At 46.9% G+C, this 27,915-nt stretch overlaps 1 protein-coding gene across 2 annotated transcripts in view; it reads left to right on the top strand.

The window, feature by feature from the left end:
- Positions 1–411: 411 nt before the first annotated feature.
- Positions 412–27,915, top strand: part of LOC147641776 (CLIP-associated protein-like) — a 68,058-nt gene continuing 40,554 nt past the window's right edge. Inside the window, exons 1-2 of one of the 2 annotated variants that reach the window (XM_086799585.1) lie at positions 413–953; positions 1,052–1,449. In XM_086799585.1, the coding sequence (XP_086655711.1) occupies positions 1,117–1,449 (333 nt within the window). In that variant the 5' untranslated portion in view covers positions 413–953; positions 1,052–1,116. Of the gene's footprint in view, positions 1,450–27,915 lie in introns of both variants that reach the window. The other variant, XM_086799593.1, reaches the window with a different exon arrangement.

The raw sequence follows: 27,915 nt of genomic DNA, 5'->3' as shown, positions 1-27,915 counted from the left end.
TATTTTTAAGGGATGATTGTCCTCGTTCCTCAAGAAGAAAAGCGAAACCACTCTACTCTAAGCCAACCCTATGTTCTATTGGACCATATATATCAATGAAGGGGCAATCTCACACTTCTCACCATGCGTTTTTCATGCTTTTTAAGATGGAGCATGAGAAAACCATGAATATGCACATTAAGAAAAAGTAGACAGTGAGATGAAGGCGTGCAGGATTTGTTGTTGTGAGATGGCCCCCAACCCAGTCCCATTTTTTTGCTGTTGGGGAAGGGGGTCCATATAAAAGGGACTTTCATCCAAATGAGCAATATAAAAATTTGTGTATGGATGGCATGATGGGAGGGGGTGGTGGTTATGAGAAGGGGCCCTTGAATTTCATATGAAATTTTTGCCAAAAACATGAACAAGGGCTAAAATGGAAGACAATGGTTCTACTAACCACCACACGAAACAAAATTGGAGAGCTCTACACACACTTGGGGTTCTCTCTCCCCCCTGCAAAAACTGTCTCCTTTTCTGCTTTTGCCTTTCTCTTACACCTGCTTCCCTTCTTCTGCATCCCTCAGCTCCACCCCCGCCCCCCTAAACCCCCTACCCCGCCCCAGATTTTCCAGCATTCCTGGTTTCGATCGCAGCAGCATTACGAAGGCTTGATCGCCGCACCATTCTAGGGTTTCGCAGAGAAACAATATCCTCTGTTTTTCCTCTGCATTTTGGGCCGTGGCTTGTTTTCTGCGCGATCTGCCATCGTCTCTCTCGGATCAACCTCGACCCTAGTGTCTGGTTATGGCGATACAGCGCAGAAAGTTTTGCCTTCTTGCTTGACAATGGATGATTAACGAGGCGCCCTTGCGTACATCATGCAGATAAGGATGGACGTACAGGGTTTTTCGTGAGCCTGTGAGTGCGATCCAACCCTAATTTGGAGGATGGTCGCACTACAGGCGAATTCGGTACATAAAAAACTTAACCTAATTGGAAGCACGGTCATACAAGCTGCCTGTGAACTTGCAAACTTTCCGTTGTAATAGCAACCCTAATTTTGGCGCAGGGTGATGCACACTCCGTTCCTGCGTGTTAGCAGTTTTACATATATGGTCTCATTATCATCACGGAATGGAGGAAGCTTTGGAACTGCTTCAGGCAAAGGATACAAAGGAAAGGATGGTCGGCGTGGAGAGGCTGCAGGTTCTTCTTGAGCAGAGTAGGAGGAGCCTTACTGCAACGGAGGTGGGAAGCCTGGTGGATGCGTCGCTAGGACTTCTGAAAGATAACAACTTCAGGGTTTGTCAGGGTGCTCTGCAGGCCCTTGCCTCTGCATCCGCTCTATCAAGCGAGCATTTGAAGCTACACTTCAATGTGCTGCTACCTGCCATTGTGGAGCGCCTGGGCGATGGCAAGCAGCCTGTGCGGGATGCTGCTAGACGCTTACTTCTGGCTCTTATGGAGGTATTTTTTATTGAAATCTGTCATTCAGTTGAAGAGAAAATTGTGAGATGTTGGCTTGGCCCCTGTCATACGTGCTTGTATGCATCTGGACCACCTGTTTTGAATGATGTATTCAGATGATCGTGACTTTTTATCATCTCAAGAATCCCCGAAGGATTCTTTTTTGAAAGGGTCTTGGTTTATATTTAGAGACTACAGAAGCATCTTCATTCCTTGAGTGCAGGAAGTGTTTGTCTCCTCAGGTTCTCTTAATCTCTTGTTCTTTGCTTCTATTTTGTTTTGAAGTCTTTGTCTAGCCAAAGAAGGGAGGATGGCATTACCATTTTCCTTTCCCTTAATAAAACTTTTTTGCTAGGAATCAGAGTGCAATAGCACAGGTGTGCCAGAATTCCAAACCTGTACGGGGTTTAATATTATAGTAGTCAACCATGTTGAAGGAACATGAAATTGAGAGAAAGTCTTCAAAGGGTTGGAGATGTGCCCTCTTTCATGATAGATCTGTTCATCAAGGTCAGACCTTTGAGCAGGGTCAGATCCCCTGCAGGCAGGGCTGCCATGACAAACAAATCTCATCATAAGCATTGCCAAGGGTAGCACAGGTTTCATGCTCATCAAAATTGCAAGCCCCAATTTAACAGAGGCTAAGTGGCAGGGCAAGGGACATATACGCACAACAGGACAACTTACAACAATGCATAGCTAAAAGAAAGGAGCAGTGAATGGGTGGAGCAAGTTGTACAACTTTTGCCAAGGGTAGCGCAGGTTTCATGCTTATCATCATTGCAAGCCCCAATTTAACAGAGGCTAAGTGGTAGGACAAGGGACATATACTCACAACAGGACAACTTACAACAATGCATAGCTAATAGAAAGGAGCAGTGAATGGCTGGAGCAAGTTGTACAAGTTTTGTTGGTAAAGGAAACGAACAGTCATGAGTAGTAGCATTTTCAGTAACGAGAGATGGCATCAGGGATGGTAACATGGTCAGCAGCAGCAAAGGCCAGGGATGGCAACATGGCTAAAGAATAGGTTGCCTGAATGCAAAAAGTAGTTTGACTGGTTCACCCCCAAAAAAGGCCTTACATTGGCCCCTTCTTTTGAAAAGGTGGCAAGTGCCTTGCAGTTCCTAGTGCAGCTTCACACCCCTAGATATTCAGTTTGCGGTTTCCTAGTGTAGCAAATTTACACACAACCCAGGTACAAAGCATTGGCAAGCAGTGAAGCGGATCTTCCGCTATCTTCAGGGCTCCTTGGATCTTGCGTTGGTATATCCCAAGGGGGGGCAGCTTGCAGTTACATGTTACATGCTTACGGTGATTCAGACTGGGCTGGTGATTGTGATACATGCCAGTCCACCAGTGGGAATTGTTTCTTTTTGGAGCATTCATGCATATCATGGCTTAGCAAAAAGCAGCCTACTGTTGCCACACCTACTTGTGAGGCTGAGTGTACAGGGCAGTCTTTACAGCCACAACAGATTGTGTATGGCTGAGGAGATTGCTGACTGATCTTCGTGAGTGTCAGTAGACACCCACCACCATACTCATTGACAGTCAGAGTGCTATAGCCGTGGCACGAAACCCAGTGTTTCATGCACGTACTAAGTACATAGAGATTCATTATCACTATGTCAGAGAGAGGATTCATGCAGGGGAGATTACATTATCTTACTGCTCTACACAGGACAATGTTGTAGATCTGTTCACGAAGGCGTTGCCTGGAGAGAAGTTTGAAGCTTTCCGCAAAGCTTTAAGCTTACTCTCCTAGAGAGAGTGATCTGCTACTATCGACCTTGTACAGGTTCACATTGCCACTAAGGGGGGTTTATTGGCACATATGCTATGAGTAGTGCCACATGTGAACATGGGCTAACCAAGGGCACTTTTCTCCCTTTGGGTTTTTCCCCTTGGATATTAGGTGTGAAAGGACACTACACTTGTTTTATTGTATTATGATATTGTGGAGTCAACTCCCTTGCTCCACACATCTATGTATCTTTGTATCTCATCTACTTTGAGTAGCAATCACTCTCTCTCTCTCACTCTCTCTCTCTCTCTCTCTCTCTCTCTCTCTCACTTGATGCTGTGTACCATCTTTGTGTGTGTGTGTGTGCGTGTGTTCTTTGTTTCTCTACAACCCTAACTCCCAACACTTTCCATGAGGCACTTTCAATTTCTAACAAATCTCACAATGTTGCACATGAATGAACATGTCGCGCCTCATTCTTGGCCAATAAAACTGCCGCTCTAACTTTGCCAAAGAAGATTTCATGTCCCTATGACCATCGGTGATGGCATCATGAGCGTCATGGAGAAGAGCTGTCCTAAACGACTTCATGACACAAAGGTGGCCTTCGTAGAAAAGCCAACCATCTCGTCTCAAAAGGTGGCATGGTCTTGTGGTGTCCAATGCATGTTCCCACTGTGGACCAAATTCCTCAGAATCCAAGTACATGTGCTGCATATCATCTAGTCTCGTACCAACAAGGTCTAGTCTAGTAGTCTGAATCGTAGTTACTATTCCCTTCCTGTTCAATGCATCGGCCACTGGATTGGCCTTGCCTGGAAGGTACTCGATCATGCCACCAAATTACTGGAAAATTTGGCTCCAGCGGTGCTTATGGTCTGAAGCTAGCGCAATGTCTGATGGTCAGTGCAAATCTCAAAGTCTCGCTCGTAAAGGAAATGCTTCCAATGCTTCAGGGCCTAAATCACTCTGAGGAGTTCTCGATCAAAGACTATGTAGTAGATTACGAGACACGTAAGCTACTATGTGGTCATTCTGCTGTAAAACAACTCCAATCGTGATGTCACTCGCATCGGTGATCACCTGGAACAGCTCATCCCACGAGACTAGCGCTAGACAAGGAGCCTTTGACAAGGCCACCTTGAGATTCTTGAATGTCTTCAAAGCTCATGGAATCATTCGGATCTGCTGCCTTCTGGTCTTGACATCCTTAAGCAGAGACTTGTAAGATCCGCCGAGAGGTCAGAGAACGTGTCAATGTGGAGTTTGTGGTCCAACTCCCTTTCCATTGTATTGGACAAGCAGAATGGAAACTTGCTCGGGGGATCCGAGCCTGGGAGGAGGTCAATCTTGTGGTCCTTCGATCTACACGAGGGGAGCTGGGGAGGAAGATTGTCCCAAAGAAAAATCTTCTAGAACTTGTCATGGAGAGCCTGGTACTTCTCGGAAGCGATGGCCACCGTTTGGACGATCTGGACATAAATCTGTAACATGCGGAAGCTCGGTGGAAGAATCGATAACTTCAATGCTCAGAATTTAGCAATCGTTCGCGACAAAGATAATGTACAACATAGAAGAAGATGTGTAGAAACACACACACACACACACACACACACACACACACACAAGAAAAGAAAAGAAAGAAAGTTATATTAACATCTACGGAAGACCCCAAGGGCCTATGAGACCAAAAGTAATACAATGGTACCATGGATATAATGAGCCATGGAAAACTGAAAGAAAAAGTAAAATGAAAACATCCAACATTACATGTGATCAACAAATGATCTTGTGTAGAGTGAGATATTTTGTGATTAGCTAACGACGATACTCGCCTCGGCCAGAACCGATCTGATGGTGGAGTGAATGTCAGTCTTCAGGCCTCTGTGATGGGAGCGTGTCATGTCGGCAAAGAACCTCACGATCCGTCTGTGTGTGGTGGAGGGTCCTGATGCTCTGGGTCAGGGATGTTTGGCTCACAAAATGGATGAAGCTCTCTCGCTAAGAACTCCTCTGGGGCGTGGAGCTAGAGAGAGAGAGAGAGAGAGAGAGAGAGAGAGAGAGAGTTGTATTAACGTCTTCAAAAGGCCAAAATGACCTATGAGACCAAAAGGTTACATCATATCCATGAGGTACATCATCCTGGGTACAAAATAGTAACCAGGCAGCCTAGGCTAGTCTGGACAGCATAGCAAAAGCAGCCAAATCGGCAGCAAGGTGTGAAAAGCGCATCTTTTAGGTATTTAATTCAGGTTGTGGAGATGCAAAAACAGGCCGACCCCTGTTTGCTACCACAGACCAGCATATCTTTAGCTTATAAAAGCATAGGCCAACAAGAATTCACAAGGGGCTTAAGAATTCCAAGGGCCAGGACAGCCAAAGGGGATCCTAAAGCCAAGGTGAAGGTTGAAGGTCAAGAGTCAGATCAGAAGATCTACAGAATTTGCGTTATTTATTCATCATTCTAATAAAGCAAATACAACATCCATGTTGGGGGCCCTACAGAGGATATTCGGGACCCAATACTGTGTCTGACTTTCTCTCTCTCTCTCTCTCTCTCTCTCTCTCTCTCTCTATTTCCGCACACATCTCTCTATCGAGTGCGCTATCTTCATCTTGAAAGGTTGCTGAATTGTGTCCATTGAAGAACCGATTCTATTCATCAAGCTTCCGCATGTTACACACATACATACATAAAAGTGCATATACATATGCATATACATACATACATACATACATATGTATGTATTTATTGTGAGAATTTATGCATCTCAGTGTATTTGGGTTGTACCATTTATTGGACATTTATTGTATTTTCTCCTCTATTTATGGGTCGTGGACAATCGGCCTGTCCCTAGAGGCAGTCGGCCAGTTCACTCATGCACTATATAAAGGAGGCCTCCCATTTCTCACTTCTCATCCAATCCCTTGCACAAGTTCAACATTCTCTTGCTGGCCAATTGCCATTGTAAAGCTTCAAGCTAATATAAAAGGTGATCTTGTCCTCTCTCGTCTTGTTTATGCTACCGTCTATGCATTCTCCAACATGGTATCACTCACTCAGGTTCAGGCTGCTCCTACTGCAAATCTGCCCACCATCTCTTCTGTGCCTTGCGTTTTCCGCCCTACCTCCTGGCTGCAGATCAGTCCCAAACAGTGGCTGTGTTTCCGCCCTAGCTCCTTGGCTGCAGATCAGTCCCAAACAGTGGCTGTGTTTCCCTAATCTGCTCCGTTTTCTGGTCCAGCCAGCCCTCTTCTTGCTGCCGGCTAGCTTCTTGACTGCGTTTTCTCCTACAGAGGCAAGCCGGCCAGGTTCTTGGCCGCGTTTTCTTCTACGGAAAACGTTGGAGTTGTGGCTGTGTTGTCTGCTCTGGCATCAGTTGTTGGTGAGTTTCTTGCATGTGGAGTTGCCAGACAAGTGGCTTTACATCTCCTTCTTCCTCCACAAGTCCCTTCCCTTCTGGTACTTGGTGGTTTCTTGGACTGTTTTGTTGCTATCCAGCCTCCTCCTTTCTCAGGTTTGAGAGGGGGCTGATTGGTTCTGGAGCCTCGCTTCGTTGGAAAGTACTTGAGAGAAGTCTTTGAGAGCTGAGATCTGTGTTTCTTGTTGTTGTGGATATGGCTCCCCCCCTGTACGAACAAGGATGACAAGTTGAAAGGACCCAACTATGCCCATTGGAAGCTTCAAATGTGGATCTGGTTCATCCACAAGGGTTTGTGGGATATTGTTCAGGGCATTGAGAGGAAGCCTTAGCGTCCTCAAAACTCTAGGAGGTGGACTCAGGATCATGAAGATGAATTTGTTGCGGAATTACAGGATTGGGAGAATCGGGACTCGAAGGCACATTCAGTGCTTGTGCAGACCATCACAGAGGAGGTCTCACCGGCCGTGCAAACTCACACTAGTGCTCATGAGGTATGGTCTAAATTGGAGGATCTCTTTGCTTGAGATTTGTCGATGAGGGCAATTACCTTGCAAGGGCAGCTCTACGGTTTGTTATTCCCTGAAGGTAGTTCCATGTAGTTGTTTCTTATGAAGGCCAAGGTTATCCATGACCAGTTACTAGCTATGGGTGCTCCTTTGTCCACTGCTCAGCTGGGTGTACTTATTGTGACTAAGCTTTCCCCAGACTATGATGTGATTTCTCGATCTTTGTGGTGCCAGATCACATCCACTCAGTTGGATTTTGATGATCTTAGCTCCCTACTTTTGGAGGAGTCCGTTCTCGTTTCACAGGGTAAGTTGAAGGTAACAGTTCCGACTAGGCACTTTCCTCAGTTCAAAAGAAAGGTCGGAGTCGTTTCTTCTCTTGTGGGAAAAGAGGAAATCTGTTAAAGGATTGTTTGTCCAAGAAGAAGGACAAGACCAAGGGCAAGGCTTCATCTCAGAGAAAGGGCAAAGACACGACATGTAACATGCGGAAGCTTCGGGGAAGATCGGTAACTTCAATGCTCAAAAATCAGCACACTTTTTCGCGACGGAATTAACACACAAAACTGAATGAAGATGTGTAGAAAATAGGGAGAGAGAGGGAGAGAGGAGAGGACACAGTATTGGGTCGACGTGAAATACATCGTGCATAGTCCAACTTGGAGGTAGCTTTAACTGCATAGACACCTCATTAATCTTCTTCTGGATGGGAAAAGGTCCGAAGCTCTTGAAAGACAACTTTGGGCATTGCTTGCCCACCTGTTTCAACCTTTGCTTCATAATCCGAAGATAAACCCAATCCTCTTCCGAAAACTTCATATCCCTTCTGTCTTTATTGGCCTGTCGAGTGTAGGCCTCTTGCGCTTTAGCCAATCTGTCTTTTACTGACTCTAAAATCTCCTAGTAAGACTCCGTCACTCTGTTCGCTTCAGGTACTGAAGACGAGGTCCTGGTCAAAAATGACTGGAAAGGTCTTTCAAATGCTGCCTCATATGGAGTCCTGCCAATAGTTGAAGAAAAAGAATCATTCAAAATAGCTTGAACTAAAGGCAAATAAGATTTCCACTTACCTTGCTGATCGTGGACACAACACTTCAGCATATCAAAGGCCAACTAGTTGTATATCTCTGTCTGGCCGTTCGTCTGTGGGTGGAATGCATTGGAAAAATTCAATTTAGTACCAAAGTTATCAAACAATGCTCTCCAAAAATGACTGGTAAACTTGGGCATCTTGGTCTGACACTATGGTCCTAGGAATCTCGTCAATCGAGTACCAATGCCGAATGAACAACTGGGCAACATCCTCGGCGATCACATTGGCCCAGCAAAGAATAAGCATAACAAATTTGCTAAATCTATCAACAATAGTTAAGCACTGCGTATTATGCTTACTCGGACTGGGAGGCAGATTTGTGACAAAGTCCATTGAAATATCTTGGAAAGGACCCTTAAGAATTGGCAAGGGTTGTAACAACCCTATCTTCTTTCCACGAGGAGCTTTCACCTTTTGACAAATATAACAGCGCTGTACATATGTAAACACATCTCGCCTCATGTTTGGCCAATAATATTACCGTTCCAATTTCTCCAGAGTCGAACTCATGCCCCTATGACCACCAGTAATGGCGTCATGGGCATCATGGAGAAGAGCAGCCCTGAACGACTTCATGACACACAGTCGGCCTTTGTAGAAAAGCCAACCATCGTGTATCAGAAAGTGGCATGGTCCTGTGGCATCCAATGCCTGTTCCCACTGTGTACCGAATTCCTCGGAATCTGCGTACGTGTGCTTCATGTCATCTAGTCTTGTACCAACAAGATTGAGTCTAGTGGTCTGAATCGAAGTCACTTGTCCCTTCTTGCTCAAAGCATCGGCCACTGGATTGGCCTTTCGTGGAAGGTACTCAATCATACCATCGAATTGCTGGAATATCTGGCTCTAGTGGTGTTGTTGGTCACTGTCATGACCCTGTGTTTTTCTCTGGACAATATGCAAGGTGTGCACGGGGACATGGTGGACAGTGTGAATGGCATCAGGTTGGAGTCAAAAAGTAAGCCCATGTGTGGACAACCCCAAGTGTGAAGGGGGCAAAGAGACATTAATTAAAAAGGTTTTTATAACCTTTGGTGGCCATAAAATTAATGTTTTAAAGGTTTCAAAACCTTAGGAGGCCACTAAGCAATATTTAGAGGTTACTCCACTTTTGGGAGGCGCTGGTCTCTCTCTTGCTTCTCTCTCTTGCTTTTGGGGAGGCGTGCAACTTCTCATGCGTGGAAGGGCTGCGCATGTGGGCTGCGTGGAGGACAAGAGAGTGGTACCACACCTGCGTGGAGAGCACTTCTATAGAACTGCTGGTCGTACAGATCAGGCTGCTGGGTACTGTACAGAATAGGCGGCTGCATGTTTATTGGCGGCTGGATGTACAGGCAAAGCTGACGACCAGGGTACGGTGTTGCAGATCTGTACGCCTACTGTGCAGGATTGGCTGGCGGCTGGTACAGACAGTAGCTGCAGGCCTGTACGGACAGCAGGTACAGTCAAGTACAGAGGCTGTACGACAGCTGATTCAGGTGGCAGCTGCATACTTTCTCGTACTGGTGGCTGCAGGTTGAGTACTGTTGCAGGCGGCGCATCACGAGGATACAGGCGGCGCATAGAAAGCTAGGCCATGTGTGTGCTTTTTGGAGGACGCCGTGTTTTTACAGAAAGGAGGGGCTGGTTTTTCATGAACATAGACATCAGGTCGATGGCGTTCATCAGATGGAACTTTCAGCCTTTCTATGCTTTGATTCAGGACTGTTTTGGGACAGTTTATGGGCTGTTTTTGTTTGGTCGCAAATTCAGCCATGTGCTTGGGTTTTTGGCTGCAAGTACAGGTCATGTGGTTATGTTTCTTGGCATGGGAGTGAAGCAAGCTCGCATGGCTGCGTGCTCATGGAGTAGATTGTTTTCTCTTGCTAGAAAGGAACAGTGGGAACTACAGTTATGGGCATCTCTATGTTGCCAGATGTTTCAAAGGGAAACAGGTCGTAGGTTTTCTCGAAGAGACATGTTTTTGGGTTTCTCCAGGAGATAGGTGACATGCAGGCAGAGGGTACAGGAATGGACACATGTTTGGTACAGCCTTGCTACTGACAAGACAGGGGTCAGGGAATCCATGACAGAGATGGATAGTACCCTTGGAAGGTAGAGAGGGTTTGTACAGGTGTGTCAACTGTATGGTATGCTGTGCTGTGATACTCTTTTGAGAGACAGTTGGGAGTCTGTGTTGTGATGCAGAAGCACTGGATGTGTCAGGGTGTGATGCTGTTCATAGTGTGAGAGGCTATGGATGGTTGTGGCAGCCTTGATCATGGGAGAAAGCTTTTGTATGCAGACTCAATGTGAAGGGTCTTTTGATATGAACAATGGCTGGACTTGTTTGTGGATGCCGTGTGGACAAGAAGCCAGATGCAGGTTCTTTGCAGGCTTCAGGAGTTCTACTGGGACGGCTGAGTTCCCAGCCTTATATTGTAATCAAAGCTCTTTTAAATCAATTAAAGAAATACCGCAAGGGGCGCCACTGCGATTTGGGGCCAATCGGTGTCCGTGTACTATTTGTAGGAGCACTCTAGCTCCCCCTGTTTGTTTTCCTTTTCTAGGTCCTCAATGGTGTTGAAGTGTTTTATGTGCGAGTGTTTGTTCCACCGCCCTTTGCTTTATCAGAGGCCGGTTTACAAGGTTCCGTTTGCCGGGACACATCGTCGACTTTCTCAAGGAGGCGAGTCCGTGGTTGCTTTGGTTGGGACAATCGCCAACTTTCCTAAGGGGGTGAGCTCGTGGTTGTCTCATGAGAGTCACATCAAAAGCTTCAACATGAGGAAAGTGAAAAGGAAGTGCAGGACACAGTACAGGATTTTGTGTCTTTGCCTATATGAGGTGAAGACCAAGAGCTGAAGATGAAGTTCAGGAGAAAAGACACCAAGGACAAGAAGTAGTCGGCCAGGAACAAGAAGCAATTGAAGTATTATGGTGCAGGAGATGCGTTGAAGGCTATGGCTTTCGACAATTTGTCACTGGTGGTATCTTCATAGAGGCTTCATGGGTTCGGAAGACAGTTTCTTTCTATGTTTAGCAGTGGTGATCTACTATGCTTCATCGAGGACTTGTGCTTACCACTTGGGTGGAGTGCAAGCAGGTTTTGGGTGCCTGAGGATGTATCAGATGAGGCTCAGATGGAAGTGGAGGAACTTGACGAGGTTCTTATTCCTGAGCATATACTGGCACATAAGGAAAGAAAGGTACAGGGTAAGGTTTCCCGTCGCTATCCTGTGAAGTTCAAGAGCTGTTCACTGATGGATACGAAGTGGATGGAGGAGGTTCACTGATGGATGCGAAGTGGATGGAGGAGGGTGACTTAGCAGATTCACCTCAGGATTTGCAGCTTTATCTTGATGCCTATGAGTTGGAGTCAACTCTTGTTACGGCTCGTTCAGGTTCAGCAGAGCATAGGTCTGGAGCATTGCCTGATGCTCAAGAGGGGGGTAGCACCTCCACTCCCTTGTTACAGACAGGCTCATTTGTTATCTAGGAGTCGCTTGGTGACATCTTTGTATTCACCCGAAGGTACTGAGGCTGACAGTACATCTGCTTATGGGACTTCTATGATCTTGTGTTCTAGACACATGAGATGGTGGTTGAGTATGGTTCATAGTCGCGCGCACCTGGAACTCTAACTGCAACTATGGATAACTCTATGGAGGACATAAGTCTTGCGAGCAGTCCTAGAGTTGGTTTGGTTCATGGAAATATGGATCGAACTCTGTTAGTGCATGTATGCATACACTTTTTGAGGTAGAGGTATTTTTGTATTCTGGTGCCATTGGATCCTGGTATCATTGAGAATACATTGGGAAATACTCTGCATTGTGTCATGTGCTGCATGTATGTTGGTATGATACATCAAGTGCTTTATTATGTTCATGGATGCACCACTGGGTGTAACTCTTGCGGGATGGCCATGAGACATATGTGGGAAAGTACTTGGTAGATGTAGTGTTTGGATGCATTGAGTGCTTGCATATGCTCATGTTATACCATCAGTCGTGGGTCTTGCGGGATGCCCATGGGCGTAAGGCTTGCGAGCAGCCCTTAGACTGTTACTTTTGAGTAGGTAGAGCATTTTGAGGAGCATATTGTTTGCGAATGCATGTGTGTGTCATGCATATGTGTGTCATATGTAGAATGATGCATGGTTTTGTTTTTGGCTAACACAGTTAACGTGTTTCCATTTGGTTTTAGACTTTTGCTGTAGATTCTGAAGGAACAAGCAAGAGGACAGTGTGGCTTATTGTGCAGGATGATTGTTCTATCATCCAGATGCATTGGAAGGCCGTTGTTTTTGTCCTATGGGGATTCTTTGCTCATGAGATGCTTTACTGTGCCATTGAGTGCAATCGAGGACGCTTGCCATTTTTCAAGAGGGGGGTATGTCATGACCCTGTGTTTTTCTCTGGACAATATGCAAGGTGTGCACGGGGACATGGTGGACAGTGTGAATGGCATCAGGTTGGAGTCAAAAAGTAAGCCCATGTGTGGACAACCCCAAGTGTGAAGGGGGCAAAGAGACATTAATTAAAAAGGTTTTTATAACCTTTGGTGGCCATAAAATTAATGTTTTAAAGGTTTCAAAACCTTAGGAGGCCACTAAGCAATATTTAGAGGTTACTCCACTTTTGGGAGGCACTGGTCTCTCTCTTGCTTCTCTCTCTTGCTTTTGGGGAGGCGTGCAACTTCTCATGCGTGGAAGGGAGGAGAAGTGGGCTGCGCATGTGGGCTGCGTGGAGGACAAGAGAGTGGTACCACACCTGCGTGGAGAGCACTTCTATAGAACTGCTGGTCGTACAGATCAGGCTGCTGGGTACTGTACAGAATAGGCGGCTGCATGTTTATTGGTGGCTGGATGTACAGGCAAAGCTGACGACCAGGGTACGGTGTTGCAGATCTGTACGCCTACTGTGCAGGATTGGCTGGCGGCTGGTACAGACAGTAGCTGCAGGCCTGTACGGACAGCAGGTACAGTCAAGTACAGAGGCTGTACGACAGCTGATTCAGGTGGCAGCTGCATACTTTCTCGTACTGGTGGCTGCAGGTTGAGTACTGTTGCAGGCGGCGCATCACGAGGATACAGGCGGCGCATAGAAAGCTAGGCCATGTGTGTGCTTTTTGGAGGACGCTGTGTTTTTACAGAAAGGAGGGGCTGGTTTTTCATGAACATAGACATCAGGTCGATGGCGTTCATCAGATGGAACTTTCAGCCTTTCTATGCTTTGATTCAGGACTGTTTTGGGACAGTTTATGGGCTGTTTTTGTTTGGTCGCAAATTCAGCCATGTGCTTGGGTTTTTGGCTGCAAGTACAGGTCATGTGGTTATGTTTCTTGGCATGGGAGTGAAGCAAGCTCGCATGGCTGCGTGCTCATGGAGTAGATTGTTTTCTCTTGCTAGAAAGGAACAGTGGGAACTACAGTTATGGGCATCTCTATGTTGCCAGATGTTTCAAAGGGAAACAGGTCGTAGGTTTTCTCGAAGAGACATGTTTTTGGGTTTCTCCAGGAGATAGGTGACATGCAGGCAGAGGGTACAGGAATGGACACATGTTTGGTACAGCCTTGCTACTGACAAGACAGGGGTCAGGGAATCCATGACAGAGATGGATAGTACCCTTGGAAGGTAGAGAGGGTTTGTACAGGTGTGTCAACTGTATGGTATGCTGTGCTGTGATACTCTTTTGAGAGACAGTTGGGAGTCTGTGTTGTGATGCAGAAGCACTGGATGTGTCAGGGTGTGATGCTGTTCATAGTGTGAGAGGCTATGGATGGTTGTGGCAGCCTTGATCATGGGAGAAAGCTTCTGTATGCAGACTCAATGTGAAGGGTCTTTTGATATGAACAATGGCTGGACTTGTTTGTGGATGCCGTGTGGACAAGAAGCCAGATGCAGGTTCTTTGCAGGCTTCAGGAGTTCTACTGGGACGGCTGAGTTCCCAGCCTTATATTGTAATCAAAGCTCTTTTAAATCAATTAAAGAAATACCGCAAGGGGCGCCACTGCGATTTGGGGCCAATCGGTGTCCGTGTACTATTTGTAGGAGCACTCTAGCTCCCCCTGTTTGTTTTCCTTTTCTAGGTCCTCAATGGTGTTGAAGTGTTTTATGTGCGAGTGTTTGTTCCACCGCCCTTTGCTTTATCAGAGGCCGGTTTACAAGGTTCCGTTTGCCGGGACACATCGTCGACTTTCTCAAGGAGGCGAGTCCGTGGTTGCTTTGGTTGGGACAATCGCCAACTTTCCTAAGGGGGTGAGCTCGTGGTTGTCTCATGAGAGTCACATCAAAAGCTTCAACATGAGGAAAGTGAAAAGGAAGTGCAGGACACAGTACAGGATTTTGTGTCTTTGCCTATATGAGGTGAAGACCAAGAGCTGAAGATGAAGTTCAGGAGAAAAGACACCAAGGACAAGAAGTAGTCGGCCAGGAACAAGAAGCAATTGAAGTATTATGGTGCCGGAGATGCGTTGAAGGCTATGGCTTTCGACAATTTGTCACTGGTGGTATCTTCATAGAGGCTTCATGGGTTCGGAAGACAGTTTCTTTCTATGTTTAGCAGTGGTGATCTACTATGCTTCATCGAGGACTTGTGCTTACCACTTGGGTGGAGTGCAAGCAGGTTTTGGGTGCCTGAGGATGTATCAGATGAGGCTCAGATGGAAGTGGAGGAACTTGACGAGGTTCTTATTCCTGAGCATATACTGGCACATAAGGAAAGAAAGGTACAGGGTAAGGTTTCCCGTCGCTATCCTGTGAAGTTCAAGAGCTGTTCACTGATGGATACGAAGTGGATGGAGGAGGTTCACTGATGGATGCGAAGTGGATGGAGGAGGGTGACTTAGCAGATTCACCTTAGGATTTGCAGCTTTATCTTGATGCCTATGAGTTGGAGTCGACTCTTGTTACGGCTCGTTCAGGTTCAGCAGAGCATAGGTCTGGAGCATTGCCTGATGCTCAAGAGGGGGTAGCACCTCCACTCCCTTGTTACATACAGGCTCATTTGTTATCTAGGAGTCGCTTGGTGACATCTTTGTATTCACCCGAAGGTACTGAGGCTGACAGTACATCTGCTTATGGGACTTCTATGATCTTGTGTTCTAGACACATGAGATGGTGGTTGAGTATGGTTCACAGTCGCGCGCACCTGGAACTCTAACTGCAACTATGGATAACTCTATGGAGGACATAAGTCTTGCGAGCAGTCCTAGAGTTGGTTTGGTTCATGGAAATATGGATCGAACTCTGTTAGTGCATGTATGCATACACTTTTTGAGGTAGAGGTATTTTTGTATTCTGGTGCCATTGGATCCTGGTATCATTGAGAATACATTGGGAAATACTCTGCATTGTGTCATGTGCTGCATGTATGTTGGTATGATACATCAAGTGCTTTATTATGTTCATGGATGCACCACTGGGTGTAACTCTTGCGGGATGGCCATGAGACATATGTGGGAAAGTACTTGGTAGATGTAGTGTTTGGATGCATTGAGTGCTTGCATATGCTCATGTTATACCATCAGTCGTGGGTCTTGCGGGATGCCCATGGGCGTAAGGCTTGCGAGCAGCCCTTAGACTGTTACTTTTGAGTAGGTAGAGCATTTTGAGGAGCATATTGTTTGCGAATGCATGTGTGTGTCATGCATATGTGTGTCATATGTAGAATGATGCATGGTTTTGTTTTTGGCTAACACAGTTAACGTGTTTCCATTTGGTTTTAGACTTTTGCTGTAGATTCTGAAGGAACAAGCAAGAGGACAGTGTGGCTTATTGTGCAGGATGATTGTTCTATCATCCAGATGCATTGGAAGGCCGTTGTTTTTGTCCTATGGGGATTCTTTGCTCATGAGATGCTTTACTGTGCCATTGAGTGCAATCGAGGACGCTTGCCATTTTTCAAGAGGGGGGTATGTCATGACCCTGTGTTTTTCTCTGGACAATATGCAAGGTGTGCACGGGGACATGGTGGACAGTGTGAATGGCATCAGGTTGGAGTCAAAAAGTAAGCCCATGTGTGGACAACCCCAAGTGTGAAGGGGGCAAAGAGACATTAATTAAAAAGGTTTTTATAACCTTTGGTGGCCATAAAATTAATGTTTTAAAGGTTTCAAAACCTTAGGAGGCCACTAAGCAATATTTAGAGGTTACTCCACTTTTGGGAGGCACTGGTCTCTCTCTTGCTTCTCTCTCTTGCTTTTGGGGAGGCGTGGAACTTCTCATGCGTGGAAGGGAGGAGAAGTGGGCTGCGCATGTGGGCTGCGTGGAGGACAAGAGAGTGGTACCACACCTGCGTGGAGAGCACTTCTATAGAACTGCTGGTCGTACAGATCAGGCTGCTGGGTACTGTACAGAATAGGCGGCTGCATGTTTATTGGTGGCTGGATGTACAGGCAAAGCTGACGACCAGGGTACGGTGTTGCAGATCTGTACGCCTACTGTGCAGGATTGGCTGGCGGCTGGTACAGACAGTAGCTGCAGGCCTGTACGGACAGCAGGTACAGTCAAGTACAGAGGCTGTACGACAGCTGATTCAGGTGGCAGCTGCATACTTTCTCGTACTGGTGGCTGCAGGTTGAGTACTGTTGCAGGCGGCGCATCACGAGGATACAGGCGGCGCATAGAAAGCTAGGCCATGTGTGTGCTTTTTGGAGGACGCCGTGTTTTTACAGAAAGGAGGGGCTGGTTTTTCATGAACATAGACATCAGGTCGATGGCGTTCATCAGATGGAACTTTCAGCCTTTCTATGCTTTGATTCAGGACTGTTTTGGGACAGTTTATGGGCTGTTTTTGTTTGGTCGCAAATTCAGCCATGTGCTTGGGTTTTTGGCTGCAAGTACAGGTCATGTGGTTATGTTTCTTGGCATGGGAGTGAAGCAAGCTCGCATGGCTGCGTGCTCATGGAGCAGATTGTTTTCTCTTGCTAGAAAGGAACAGTGGGAACTACAGTTATGGGCATCTCTATGTTGCCAGATGTTTCAAAGGGAAACAGGCCTAAGGGTTTCATGTGGAAACAGGTCGTAGGTTTTCTCGAAGAGACATGTTTTTGGGTTTCTCCAGGAGATAGGTGACATGCAGGCAGAGGGTACAGGAATGGACACATGTTTGGTACAGCCTTGCTACTGACAAGACAGGGGTCAGGGAATCCATGACAGAGATGGATAGTACCCTTGGAAGGTAGAGAGGGTTTGTACAGGTGTGTCAACTGTATGGTATGCTGTGCTGTGATACTCTTTTGAGAGACAGTTGGGAGTCTGTGTTGTGATGCAGAAGCACTGGATGTGTCAGGGTGTGATGCTGTTCATAGTGTGAGAGGCTATGGATGGTTGTGGCAGCCTTGATCATGGGAGAAAGCTTCTGTATGCAGACTCAATGTGAAGGGTCTTTTGATATGAACAATGGCTGGACTTGTTTGTGGATGCCGTGTGGACAAGAAGCCAGATGCAGGTTCTTTGCAGGCTTCAGGAGTTCTACTGGGACGGTTGAGTTCCTAGCCTTATATTGTAATCAAAGCTCTTTTAAATCAATTAAAGAAATACCGCAAGGGGCGCCACTGCGATTTGGGGCCAATCGGTGTCCGTGTACTATTTGTAGGAGCACTCTAGCTCCCCCTGTTTGTTTTCCTTTTCTAGGTCCTCAATGGTGTTGAAGTGTTTTATGTGCGAGTGTTTGTTCCACCGCCCTTTGCTTTATCAGAGGCCGGTTTACAGTCACTCCACTGTGCACTTGGCATTGTCTGAATCCAGCGTAATGCTTGATGGTTAGTGCGAACCTCAAAGTCACAGCCATAAAGAAAATGTTTCCAATGTTTCAAGGCTCGTATAACTGCTAGGAGTTCACGATCGTAGACTGAGTAATTTTTCTCTGCGGGCAGTAACTTACGAGACATGTAAGCTACTGGATGACTATTCTGTTGTAACACACCTCCAATTGCGATGTTACTCGCATCGGTGATCACCTGAAATGGCTCGTCCCATGAGGCAAGTGCTAAACAAGGTGCTTCTGATAAAGCCACCTTGAGGTTCTTGAATGCCTCCAACGCTCGTGGAGTCATTCGAATCTTTTGCCTTCTTGTCTTCACACCCTTTAGCAGATTGGTGAGATTCGCCGAGAGGTCAGAAAACTTGTTTATGTGGGTGGAGTATGCTTGGTATATACCCACAAAGGATCTGATGTCATAGGCTGTCTGAGGTATTTCCCAATTGACAATCTCGGCCACTTTAGCCGGATCAAGTCGAATGCCTTCAGCACTAATTATGTATCCCAAGTAATGCACCTGGAACAGATAAAATTCTGACTTCTTTTCATTGACGTAGAGCTTATTGCTTTCCAGCAACTTAAGAACTTTCTCCACATCAATGTCATACTGCTCAACCGTAGCTGAAAATACCAGTATGCCGTCTAGAAATATGAACACACACTTTCCAATCAAATCCTGGAAAACCCGCATCATCATGCGGTTAAATGTAGCTGGGGCGTTCGTCAAGCCAAATGGCATGACCACAAATTCATAGTGGGCCCGTTCCGTACGGAAGGCTGTCTTGGGGATGTCCCCCTCCACAATCCTCACCTAGTGGTACCCACTCTTTAAATTAAGTTTCGAGAACACCTTTGCTCCATTCAGCCTCTCGAGAATATAATCTATTCAAGGCATCGGGAATCTACTCTTGATAGTCAGCTTATTGAGTGCACGATAATCGACACACAAACGGGAAGACCCATCTTTCTTCTTGACAAATAAGATCGGGGCTGCAAATGGCGACACACTGGGGCGAATGAAACCAGATTGCAACAATTCTTGGAGTTGGCGGTCCAACTTTGATTCCATTGCCTTGGAAAGGCGATACGGAAACTTGCTCGGGGGTTCCGAGCCTGGGAGGAGGTCAATCTTGTGGTCCTCCGGTCTGGATGGGGGGAGCTGGGGAGGGAGACTGTCCCGAAGAAAAATCTTCAGGTTTTTTTTCATGGAGAGCCGAGTACTTCTCGAAAGCACTGGCCACTGTGTGGGCTGTCTGGATGTATATCATCGCACAATGTGCGCCTTTCCTGACTGCTCGCTTAGCCTGCAAGTGGCTTATGAGCGGAAAGTTCGGAATTCCTAGCTCACACTTAATGGTCATTGGGGCATTTGACACATTCTGAGTGATCTGGAACGTGTGCTTGTCCCACTTGACATCAGGAAGAAACTTGTGAAACCACTGAATGCCCAAAATTATGTTTGCTCTTACAAGAGGGGCAACCATAAAATCACGCACAAATTCTATGCCCTGAATAACTAATTTAGCACCTAGAGCTTCATACTTGAGGCTCGTTGTCATGCCTGTGCTAAAACCCTCAACTTGTTTGTCCATCGAAGTCAGGTTGAAACGGGCACGCGTAGCGGGCTGTTCCGTGACCACATCCTCCGTGGTGCCGCTGTCAAACAAGACAATGACTCTCTGGCCACCTATGTTGCCAAAGGACTTGAGCAATTCGTTGCGCTCATACTCCTGGTCATGGGCGCCCTTCTGCTTATCTTCGAGCTCCCGGCTAATAATTGCTCCAGCTGAAGGACCAGGATTTGAAGAACTAGGGGCAGCCACTGGGGTCTGTGTGGGAGCTGAGCTCACCACGGAAGCTGTGGAGGCAGTGGCGGTGGGCTTTGGAGGCTTCTTAGGACACTCTTGAGAAGTATGCCGTTTTGTATGACAAAAGAAACATCTACCCTCCTCCTTGTACTGAGAAAGTTCCTCAGCACTCAACTTGCCACCTGTCTTGCCTGCCTCCGCTTTCTGGTCTGGAGTAAGCTTAGACGCATTGTTCGAGTTCTTGGAGCCAGAGGCTCCCGGGCTCTGTCCTGGGGAATAGCCCGTCTAGTTCAGGCCTTTTCTCCCCGAGGCGGTATGGGAGTAGCTGGCTGGGAAGTCTTGGGCTTGCCACCATTATGCTTCATTTCTGCACTCTGCGCAAGCGAGAGTGCGTCCTCAAAGGTGGCTGGCCTAAACATACGCACCTCCCACTGGATGTGCGTGTCAAGGCCATACAAAAACAGCCCTTTCTTGTCCAAATCAGATAGGCCTAATTGCAAACATAAAGTCGAAATTCTATTGGTGGCAAACTGAAGGACTGGTTGCGCGTTTTGACGCGCTCCCCTGAACTCGTCTTCGAGTCGCTCAAGGTAGTGGGGCGGTAGAAACCGCTGCTTAAGGTCGCGGACAAACTCGTCCCACACATAAGTTGCCATACCTAATCTGTTGTGGGCATGAACCCACTGAGTCCACCAAGGAATGGCCTCACCTTCCAAGTACCAATTGGCTAAGATCACTCTGTCAGTATGTGTCTTTCTAACTGCGGCAAAGTAAGCTTCAAATTGATGCAACCATGAATAAAGAGTTGTGGGATCGAGTTTACCATTATACTTACTGAAATTCATTTTCTCGGGAAAATGATTCAAGGGCGCCGCCGGTGTCAATCTGGCGTCCAAAGCTACTAGGTAACGCTTGTGTTCCACGGGTCGCATGGCTTTGTCTTCACGTTGTCGGATCTCCAATGCATGCATCTGCAACTCAAGCAAAGAGCTTGGTTGCGGTCGTGACCGTGCGAGAGGGTCCCTGTGTCGAGGGTCTGGAATCTGGGATACGGAAAGAGAGGGAGGAGGAGATGGAAAACGCGACGCTGGAGAACGGGTACGCTCTTCCAGAGCCAAAGACCTGCACCTGCTGCTCTTCCAACTTGGTTGTTTGGTTTGTGATTGCTCGCATCATTTGCTTGAACATATCTGTAACACTCAAGCCTGGTGCCCTAGTTGGGCTGCCTGGTGCACTATGGTCCCAAGGTTCTTGGTCTCTCTTGTCGTCAAAGCTTGCCATAGCAGGAAAACGCACTTCCTTTCCGGAGCGCAATCTGACCATCCACTGTGTGTGTGGGAGACGTCCGAAGGCTGAAAACCAACCGTCCTTCGAGGGACAGGAGTCACTCCGAAAAGGGTAGTCCACCGGCATCTGAAAACCAACCACACGAGCGAGAAAAAATTCTGGTTTCTTTGTTGAATCTTTGCACTTGAAGTAGGCTCTGATACCACGGTAACATGCGGAAGCTTCGGGGAAGATCGGTAACTTCAATGCTCAGAAACCATCACACTTTTCGCGACAGAATTAACGCACAAAACTGAATGAAGATGTGCAGAAAATAGAGAGAGAGAGGGAGAGAGGAGAGGACACAGTATTGGGTCCCGAATACCCTCTGTAGGGCCCCCACCACGAATGGTGTATTTGCTTTATTAGAATGATGTAAATCTGAAAAGAAAAAATATAGAAATCTTGTCCTTTCTTGGCTGAGAAATCTCTGCCCTTGACCTGTAGTCCTTCACCCCTTTGCGTTAGCAACTCCTTGGCTTTTCTGGCCCTTGTTTGCCTTGGCTTTTGGTGAATTATGAGATAATTCAATGGGATTGTGGGCTCACTATTTATGCTACTCCATAAACAGCAGTCGGCCAGCATTAATCCAGGCGGCCAGCACTAATTCTGTCCCACGACTGTAAAATCAGCATTAAATGCTGAATAAAACATATAAAATCTGCGCATCATTTCCCTTGATGGCTGGACACTATGCGCATGATTCCTTAGGGACTGGGCACTGTCTTTAGGCTGTTTGGGGACTGGGCAGCCTGGAGGGGCTCCCCCATACTTGCCCTTACAGCCCTAAATAGGCTGTATAGCCTGTATGCTTCCCCTAGCCTGCCCCTAGGGCTGTCCTACAGCCCCTCCATGGCTGGTGGGTTCAAGCAGGGCCTTCCTGGCCCTCATGGGGGTGGTTTTACACTATCCCCATGCCCACACAAAGACTCGGGGTAGCCCTATGGGCTGGCCCCTTTTCCTAAAAGCAAACCCTAACTACCTACACAATGATCTGGCATCCAGTACCATACCAGATACACAGAATCACTGTCATCATTCCAGAGGGAGACTCACAGCACGGACTGGCACTGTTTCATGTGCAAGACAGTGCACACCTGACCTTGGACTCTTGTGCAAGACAATGCACACCTGACCTCAGACGACTGGGATGGATCCTTGGCTGACTCATCCCGGACTGGGCTCACATGGGACCAGTTTACCATCCTAGGTCCTTCACCTTCTGTACAGAAATGTCTACGTGGCATCCAAGTGCAGGATGCACGTGACATGACACATGACAGTGATATAGATTCTAGTACCACTTCTAGGGCTCCTAGGGCGCTTTCGGCTCAGGAGGGCCCAGATGATGTACTTCTATAGTACACATGTAGTTTTCCCCCATGTGCTTCCAGCCAGAGGAGGCTTGTAGGTGGGAGAGGGGGCTGATTACAGCTCCACTTATTGGCGCATGGGGACCGTGATTCGGAGTTCCGAGCATTAGACATCTGGCAGGACATGGCTATCTTTTGTGTAGCAGAGATTATGAATTGGATTTGTTCCGAGTTCATTGTTTGAAGCTTTTGGGATGTGATGTGTTTTCCGTCCACTGTTGGGGATTATGGACACGGTGTGTCCAGCAGCTCATCATCTATTCTTGGAGTTCACCACACACTTCTGTGGTAATTCGTGGCCAAGCAAAGTTCCTTGCTGTTCGCGGTGGCATTTTGTTTCGAGGAAACAGGTTGGTGGATGCTCTCTCCGAGGTGATTCCAGTATTCACGGTGCTGGAGGGTCCATGGTTGCATCTTCATCAGCTTATCTTCTTCCGATTCTTGCATGCTATGAGCTGCAGAGGGGGTGTTGGAATTTATGCATCTCAATGTATTTGGGTTGTACCATTTATTGGACATTTGTTGTATTTTCTCCTCTATTTATGGGTCGTGGACATTCGGCCTGTCCCTAGAGGCAGTCGGCCAGTCCACTCATGCACTATATAAAGTAGGCCTCCCATTTCTCACTTCTCATCCAATCCCTTGCACAAGTTCAACATTCTCTTGCTGGTCAATTGCCATTGTAAATCTTCAAGCTAATATAAAAGGTGATCTTGTCCACAAGCTCTCTCTACTCTCTCTCGTCTTGTTTATACTTCCGCCTATGCATTCTCCAACACACACACACACACACACACACACACACACACACACACAGTTTTATGTATGTATGTGTCACGTGCATGCCCATGCCATGGCTAATCCTTTGCATCAGCAATCTTAATCCCTGGTTGAGTATTAGTTAGGACAACAACATCATCATCTACAGCATCATCCTCATCATCAGCAGCCCCATCATCATCAAAATCACCATCATCATCATTAGCAGCATCAGGGTCACCATTAGCAGCATAAGCATCAGCATGAAGGGCTTGGAACCTTGTCGGCAGCCAGCAAAGATGCTATCGGTAGTCAGCAGGGGTTCAAACAGCAGTGGCTAGGCGATAGCTGGCATGGCAGCAAGTTTGGGCAGCATCAAATATTAAGCGTAGCAGTCACGGCATTTAATGCCTAATTTAGGTCCAAGCAGCTGGCCGACATCACCTTCGCTGGCCGATTGCAACCTCCACACATATATATAAGAAAAGGGGCATAATTCAATCACTCATCAAGTTCATTCATTCAGTCATCATAAGTCTAGTCATCAGTAGAAGATATTTAGAAGGGGCCAGGGGTCACCCCTATGGGGCTGACCAAGGCCTAAGCATATACAAACATTTAAGCTGCCTTTTTGTACCGCATAAAATACAAGAAAAAACCTTGACACCAATCTCTCTCTTCTTCTCTCTCCTCTATCTTAATTATGTTTATTTCAGCATCTTGTTCTCAATGAGGCTTAGGGCTGTGGATCAGTATGACAAGGCTTCCATGCATGCATCAGTATGTGTGTATTCTTGCTGGCCAAAGATCCTAGAGGATCCATGTGACAGTTCTGGTGCCTGAAACTCATCCTCGAGTCGCTCAAGATAATGAGGTTAGTGACAACCATATTGTTTGCAATACTGTATTCATATGCATTGGTATGGAAATTTGGTCAGAAATGCCCATGACACTATGTACTTGATTCTCCCAAGATTATTATACACTATTTGAGGGAGGGGTGGCCGTTCCGGCTCATTGTGCATCTCTTGTCAATTCAGCAAATTACATCTTGTATTGTGCTTCTTGTCCATTAAATCTTGGTGTATTTAAATGTATTGATTAGCATTGTGCTCATCCAAGCATTCCACACCAACCGGTGGAATTACATAATGCATGGGAATGCTGTGTTAACTCCTCAAGGGAGATAGCCAAAGCATGGATTTGGGAAGGATTCTTGGTGATGACTAGGGGGAGGGCGGGGGGTATGTCATGTGTACAGTGTGTATCTACCGTGTGCTACACGCATGCAAGACTAGTTTCGAGGCTTGGGGAAGCTTGGAACTAGGCAGGCTGATTGACGAGCTGAGTTAGGGAAATACTAACGGGCGGGCACCCAAGTATGGACGGGCGGGCGCTCAAGTGTGGACGCCCAATGACTGGCCAAGAGCCTATAAAAGGGTGGCCAAGGTTAGTTATTGGGATATAGAGCGTCTCGCGAGTTTGTGAGAGCTCTATGGTCTTGGAGCCTGGATCTAGTGCAGACGTGCACGTGCTTTACGCAGCGGAGGCCGACAACAATCTTGAGGCCCGCGAGGGCAGCTTCGTGGCGGTATGGGACGTCACGAGGAGGAGATTGGTCGGTACGTCAACCTAGTTAGCTCAGCTCGTGGCTCAGTGGGGACAGCCAAGACTGTGGGCTCGCCCACGGCTGTCATGGTTGGGAGGTGAGTCAGGCTTGCACCCCCTTGCTTGTTTGTTTGTTCGTTTGTTTGTAGGATTCGAGTTTCGAACCAAGATCGATCACGAGGGGATCCGTGGGGATTTGACAGTGGTATCAGAGCATACCTCGTGAACGAGCAAGTCGGTAGGTAGAGAAGATGAGGTCGAAGAACGGTATGTGTTAAAAAGCTTGCTGTTTTTTCTGTGCATACTGCAGTTTTGAGAAATAGTATGTGTTTTCCTTCATCAAAGAAACCCATGTTGATGGGAGATGGTAGGTTTAGAAGGGTCCCTTGCTTTGAAAGGAAGAGGAGTCTTGTTTGTGCAGTCGCATGAGAGAAAACAGAAAAAAGAAAAAAAAGCATGTTTGCTTTTCGTTGCTTTTCGTTGAACAAGAGAGAGAGCGAGAGGAAGCGAGCCAGGCGCATGGTCGTGAAGAACTGCGGGTCATGAGCACCTGTGCGTTGGGCAAGTGTGGCTTTTTGTGTCTATGCTGGCGGCCAGGCTTGCAGCCGGCCAACTATGCGCAAGCGCCCAAGGCTGGGTAGGCAGGCGGCTTAGGCCGTGTAGGCAGCCAGGCGGCTTGCGCAGCCAGCCCAGGCAGCGCAGGAGCGCCTACGCCAGGCGACCAGGCCTGCGTAGCCAGCCAGGCAGCGCCCAGACCAAGCCTGCGTAGCTAGCCCAGGCCACGTGGCCTTGTGGCCAGTCTTGTGCGAGGGAGGCGCAGCCTGCACACAGGTGCTGGCAGCAACGCTGGCGACAGCAGGAGTCGACGACAGCAAGCACAGGTAGCTCCCACGACGGCAGCCAACACGCCGGCAGCTAATCCAGGAGCCGGCAGTTAATCCTGGAGGGAAAAAAAAAAGGTGAAAGCACGTTTTTTTTTTATGGGTTCTCTCTTTTTTGAGTTAATTAAAAAAAAAAAAAGTTTTAAAAGAACCCTCCAAGGTTTCCAAGGTTTAAAAGTGTTTATTTTTTTTAAGAACTTAGAATATATATATATATATATATATATATATATATATATATATATATATATATATATATATATATATATATATATTCAAGAAAAAAAAAACACAAAAGCAAAGAAAAAGCCAAGCATAGCTTTTGGGGGCTTTATAAACCCCCTCAAGTGGGCTTCTTGCCACACATCTCTCAAGTTCTCAAGTTTTCAAGCTCTCAAGCTCTTAAGTTCCCGTGCACTTTTGTTGTGCAAAGATCGAATTTTCTCTCCACGTACCCTCTTCACAAGAATCGGAGTTGGAGCCCCTCGTGGAACGCGAAGGCTTGCCGGCTATGGAAGGTACTGATGCCGATCTTTTTGACGATTTTGTGTGAAAATCAGATTTCCAAGAGTTTAAAGTAGCTCTCGAAGCTTCTTCGACGGAACGTCAGGCACAAATCGCAGCCCAGATGCAAGCTTTGCAGAACTCCATCGCTCTATTGACCACTATCCTCTCTACTTTCTCGGGTATGGATACCTTGGCTTCAGCTTTAGGCCCCAATATTACTCCGGAACCGTTCAGGGGCGAGCAAAAGCAGCGCACCAAGGAGATCGTGGACACTTGGCTACATAAGTGGCAAGTTCACTTTCAGTTTCATCCATATGATGATGGAAAGAAGATCCAATTAGCAGCAGATTTCCTGTCCGGCAAAGCTTTGCTTTGGTGGAAGGAACTCAACCCTAAGCTAACAACTTGGGCACAATTTGAAGACGTCTTCAAGAAAGAATTCCTCAAGAAAGAGGACGACTATGATATTGTTGCCGTTTTTAGCTTTGACCATGACCTCGCAGCACCTCACTTATGAGGTCTACCTCCAGAAGTTTCGTGACTTGCAGATGAAAGCTACAAAGATGGTGTCACATGCACTCTGCACTTAGTGCATGGTGACAAGATGGTTCATCATCAGAAGTGCAGCATTTGTACAGTTTTAGAACCCAGTAGGATGATATTTGTCGTACGCCGTGACCCCATTGTACATCCTCAGTCCAGGATAAGTCAGGCACGAGCTACGTAGGTCATTCCTCAGCCTTAGTGGGTCAGTCAGTCAGTCAAGTCCCTTAACCCACTTGGAGAGAATCATTCATGCATGTAGAGTCAGTAGAAGCCTTAGAGTTTGCATCAGAAAGCACTCTGCATCTTGCATAATATGCATACATATGCCTGTGCATCATTTAGAACATCCCCAAAGCCCTAGGGAATTTATTGGGATTTATCTGGTATTTTTCCCATATTTATTAGTATTTATTTATCATTATTTGCATTATTGGGCATTTATAAATATTAACTTTATTAAATGACCAACCTCCAGTTAGTATAAATAGGCTTGCCTAGAGCCTCTTTTGTCATTCAGTCTTCATTGTGCTAAGAGCTCTCCTCTCTCTTGCTTTCAGCCCAAGACTAATCCAGCCCTAGTGCCCATAAGCTTTCTTCTCCAGCCCCTTGAGATCCATAGCTTCAGCCCAGCCCTAAGTGTCTGTCCTCAGCCTCTTTCAGCCCTGAATTCAGCATCAGTTCATGCCATAGATTCAGCATACTCCTCAGCATAGTTCCACGCCTGAAAACCAGCAGTTGGCAGCCTTCATACCTGCGTTTTGGTGCAGCCATACAGCAGAAGACCTGCGTTTTGCTCCAGCCGTACAGCAGCAGATCTACAGTCCTCTGTTGCTGCTGCGTTTCAGTCCATCAACACTCCTACCCACCTGCGTTTCTGTCCACAGCAGAATCCAGCCCTGAAGCAACAGTCTACAGCAGTATCAGCCTTGAAACAGTTGTTTGCATCAGTGTTCAGCATTCTGTGCATCATCAACACATTCAGCAGTCATCTGGTGAAGGTAACTCAGCATTCATATGTGTTTTCAGCATTCTAACAGTGTGTAGAACAGTCCACCTTCTTCTTCTTTGAGCCTCAGGTGTGCAGCCCTTCCTCATGCCCTTGGGAGGAGTGTATAGGCTCGAGATCAAGTCATTGAGGTGT

The sequence above is a fragment of the Cibotium barometz genome, chromosome 1 (genome assembly GCF_041138505.1).
Source record: "Cibotium barometz isolate CiBa-2024 chromosome 1, ASM4113850v1, whole genome shotgun sequence".
NCBI classification, from domain to species: Eukaryota; Viridiplantae; Streptophyta; class Polypodiopsida; order Cyatheales; family Cibotiaceae; genus Cibotium; species Cibotium barometz.
This window is presented reverse-complemented; position numbering and strand designations above follow the sequence as displayed.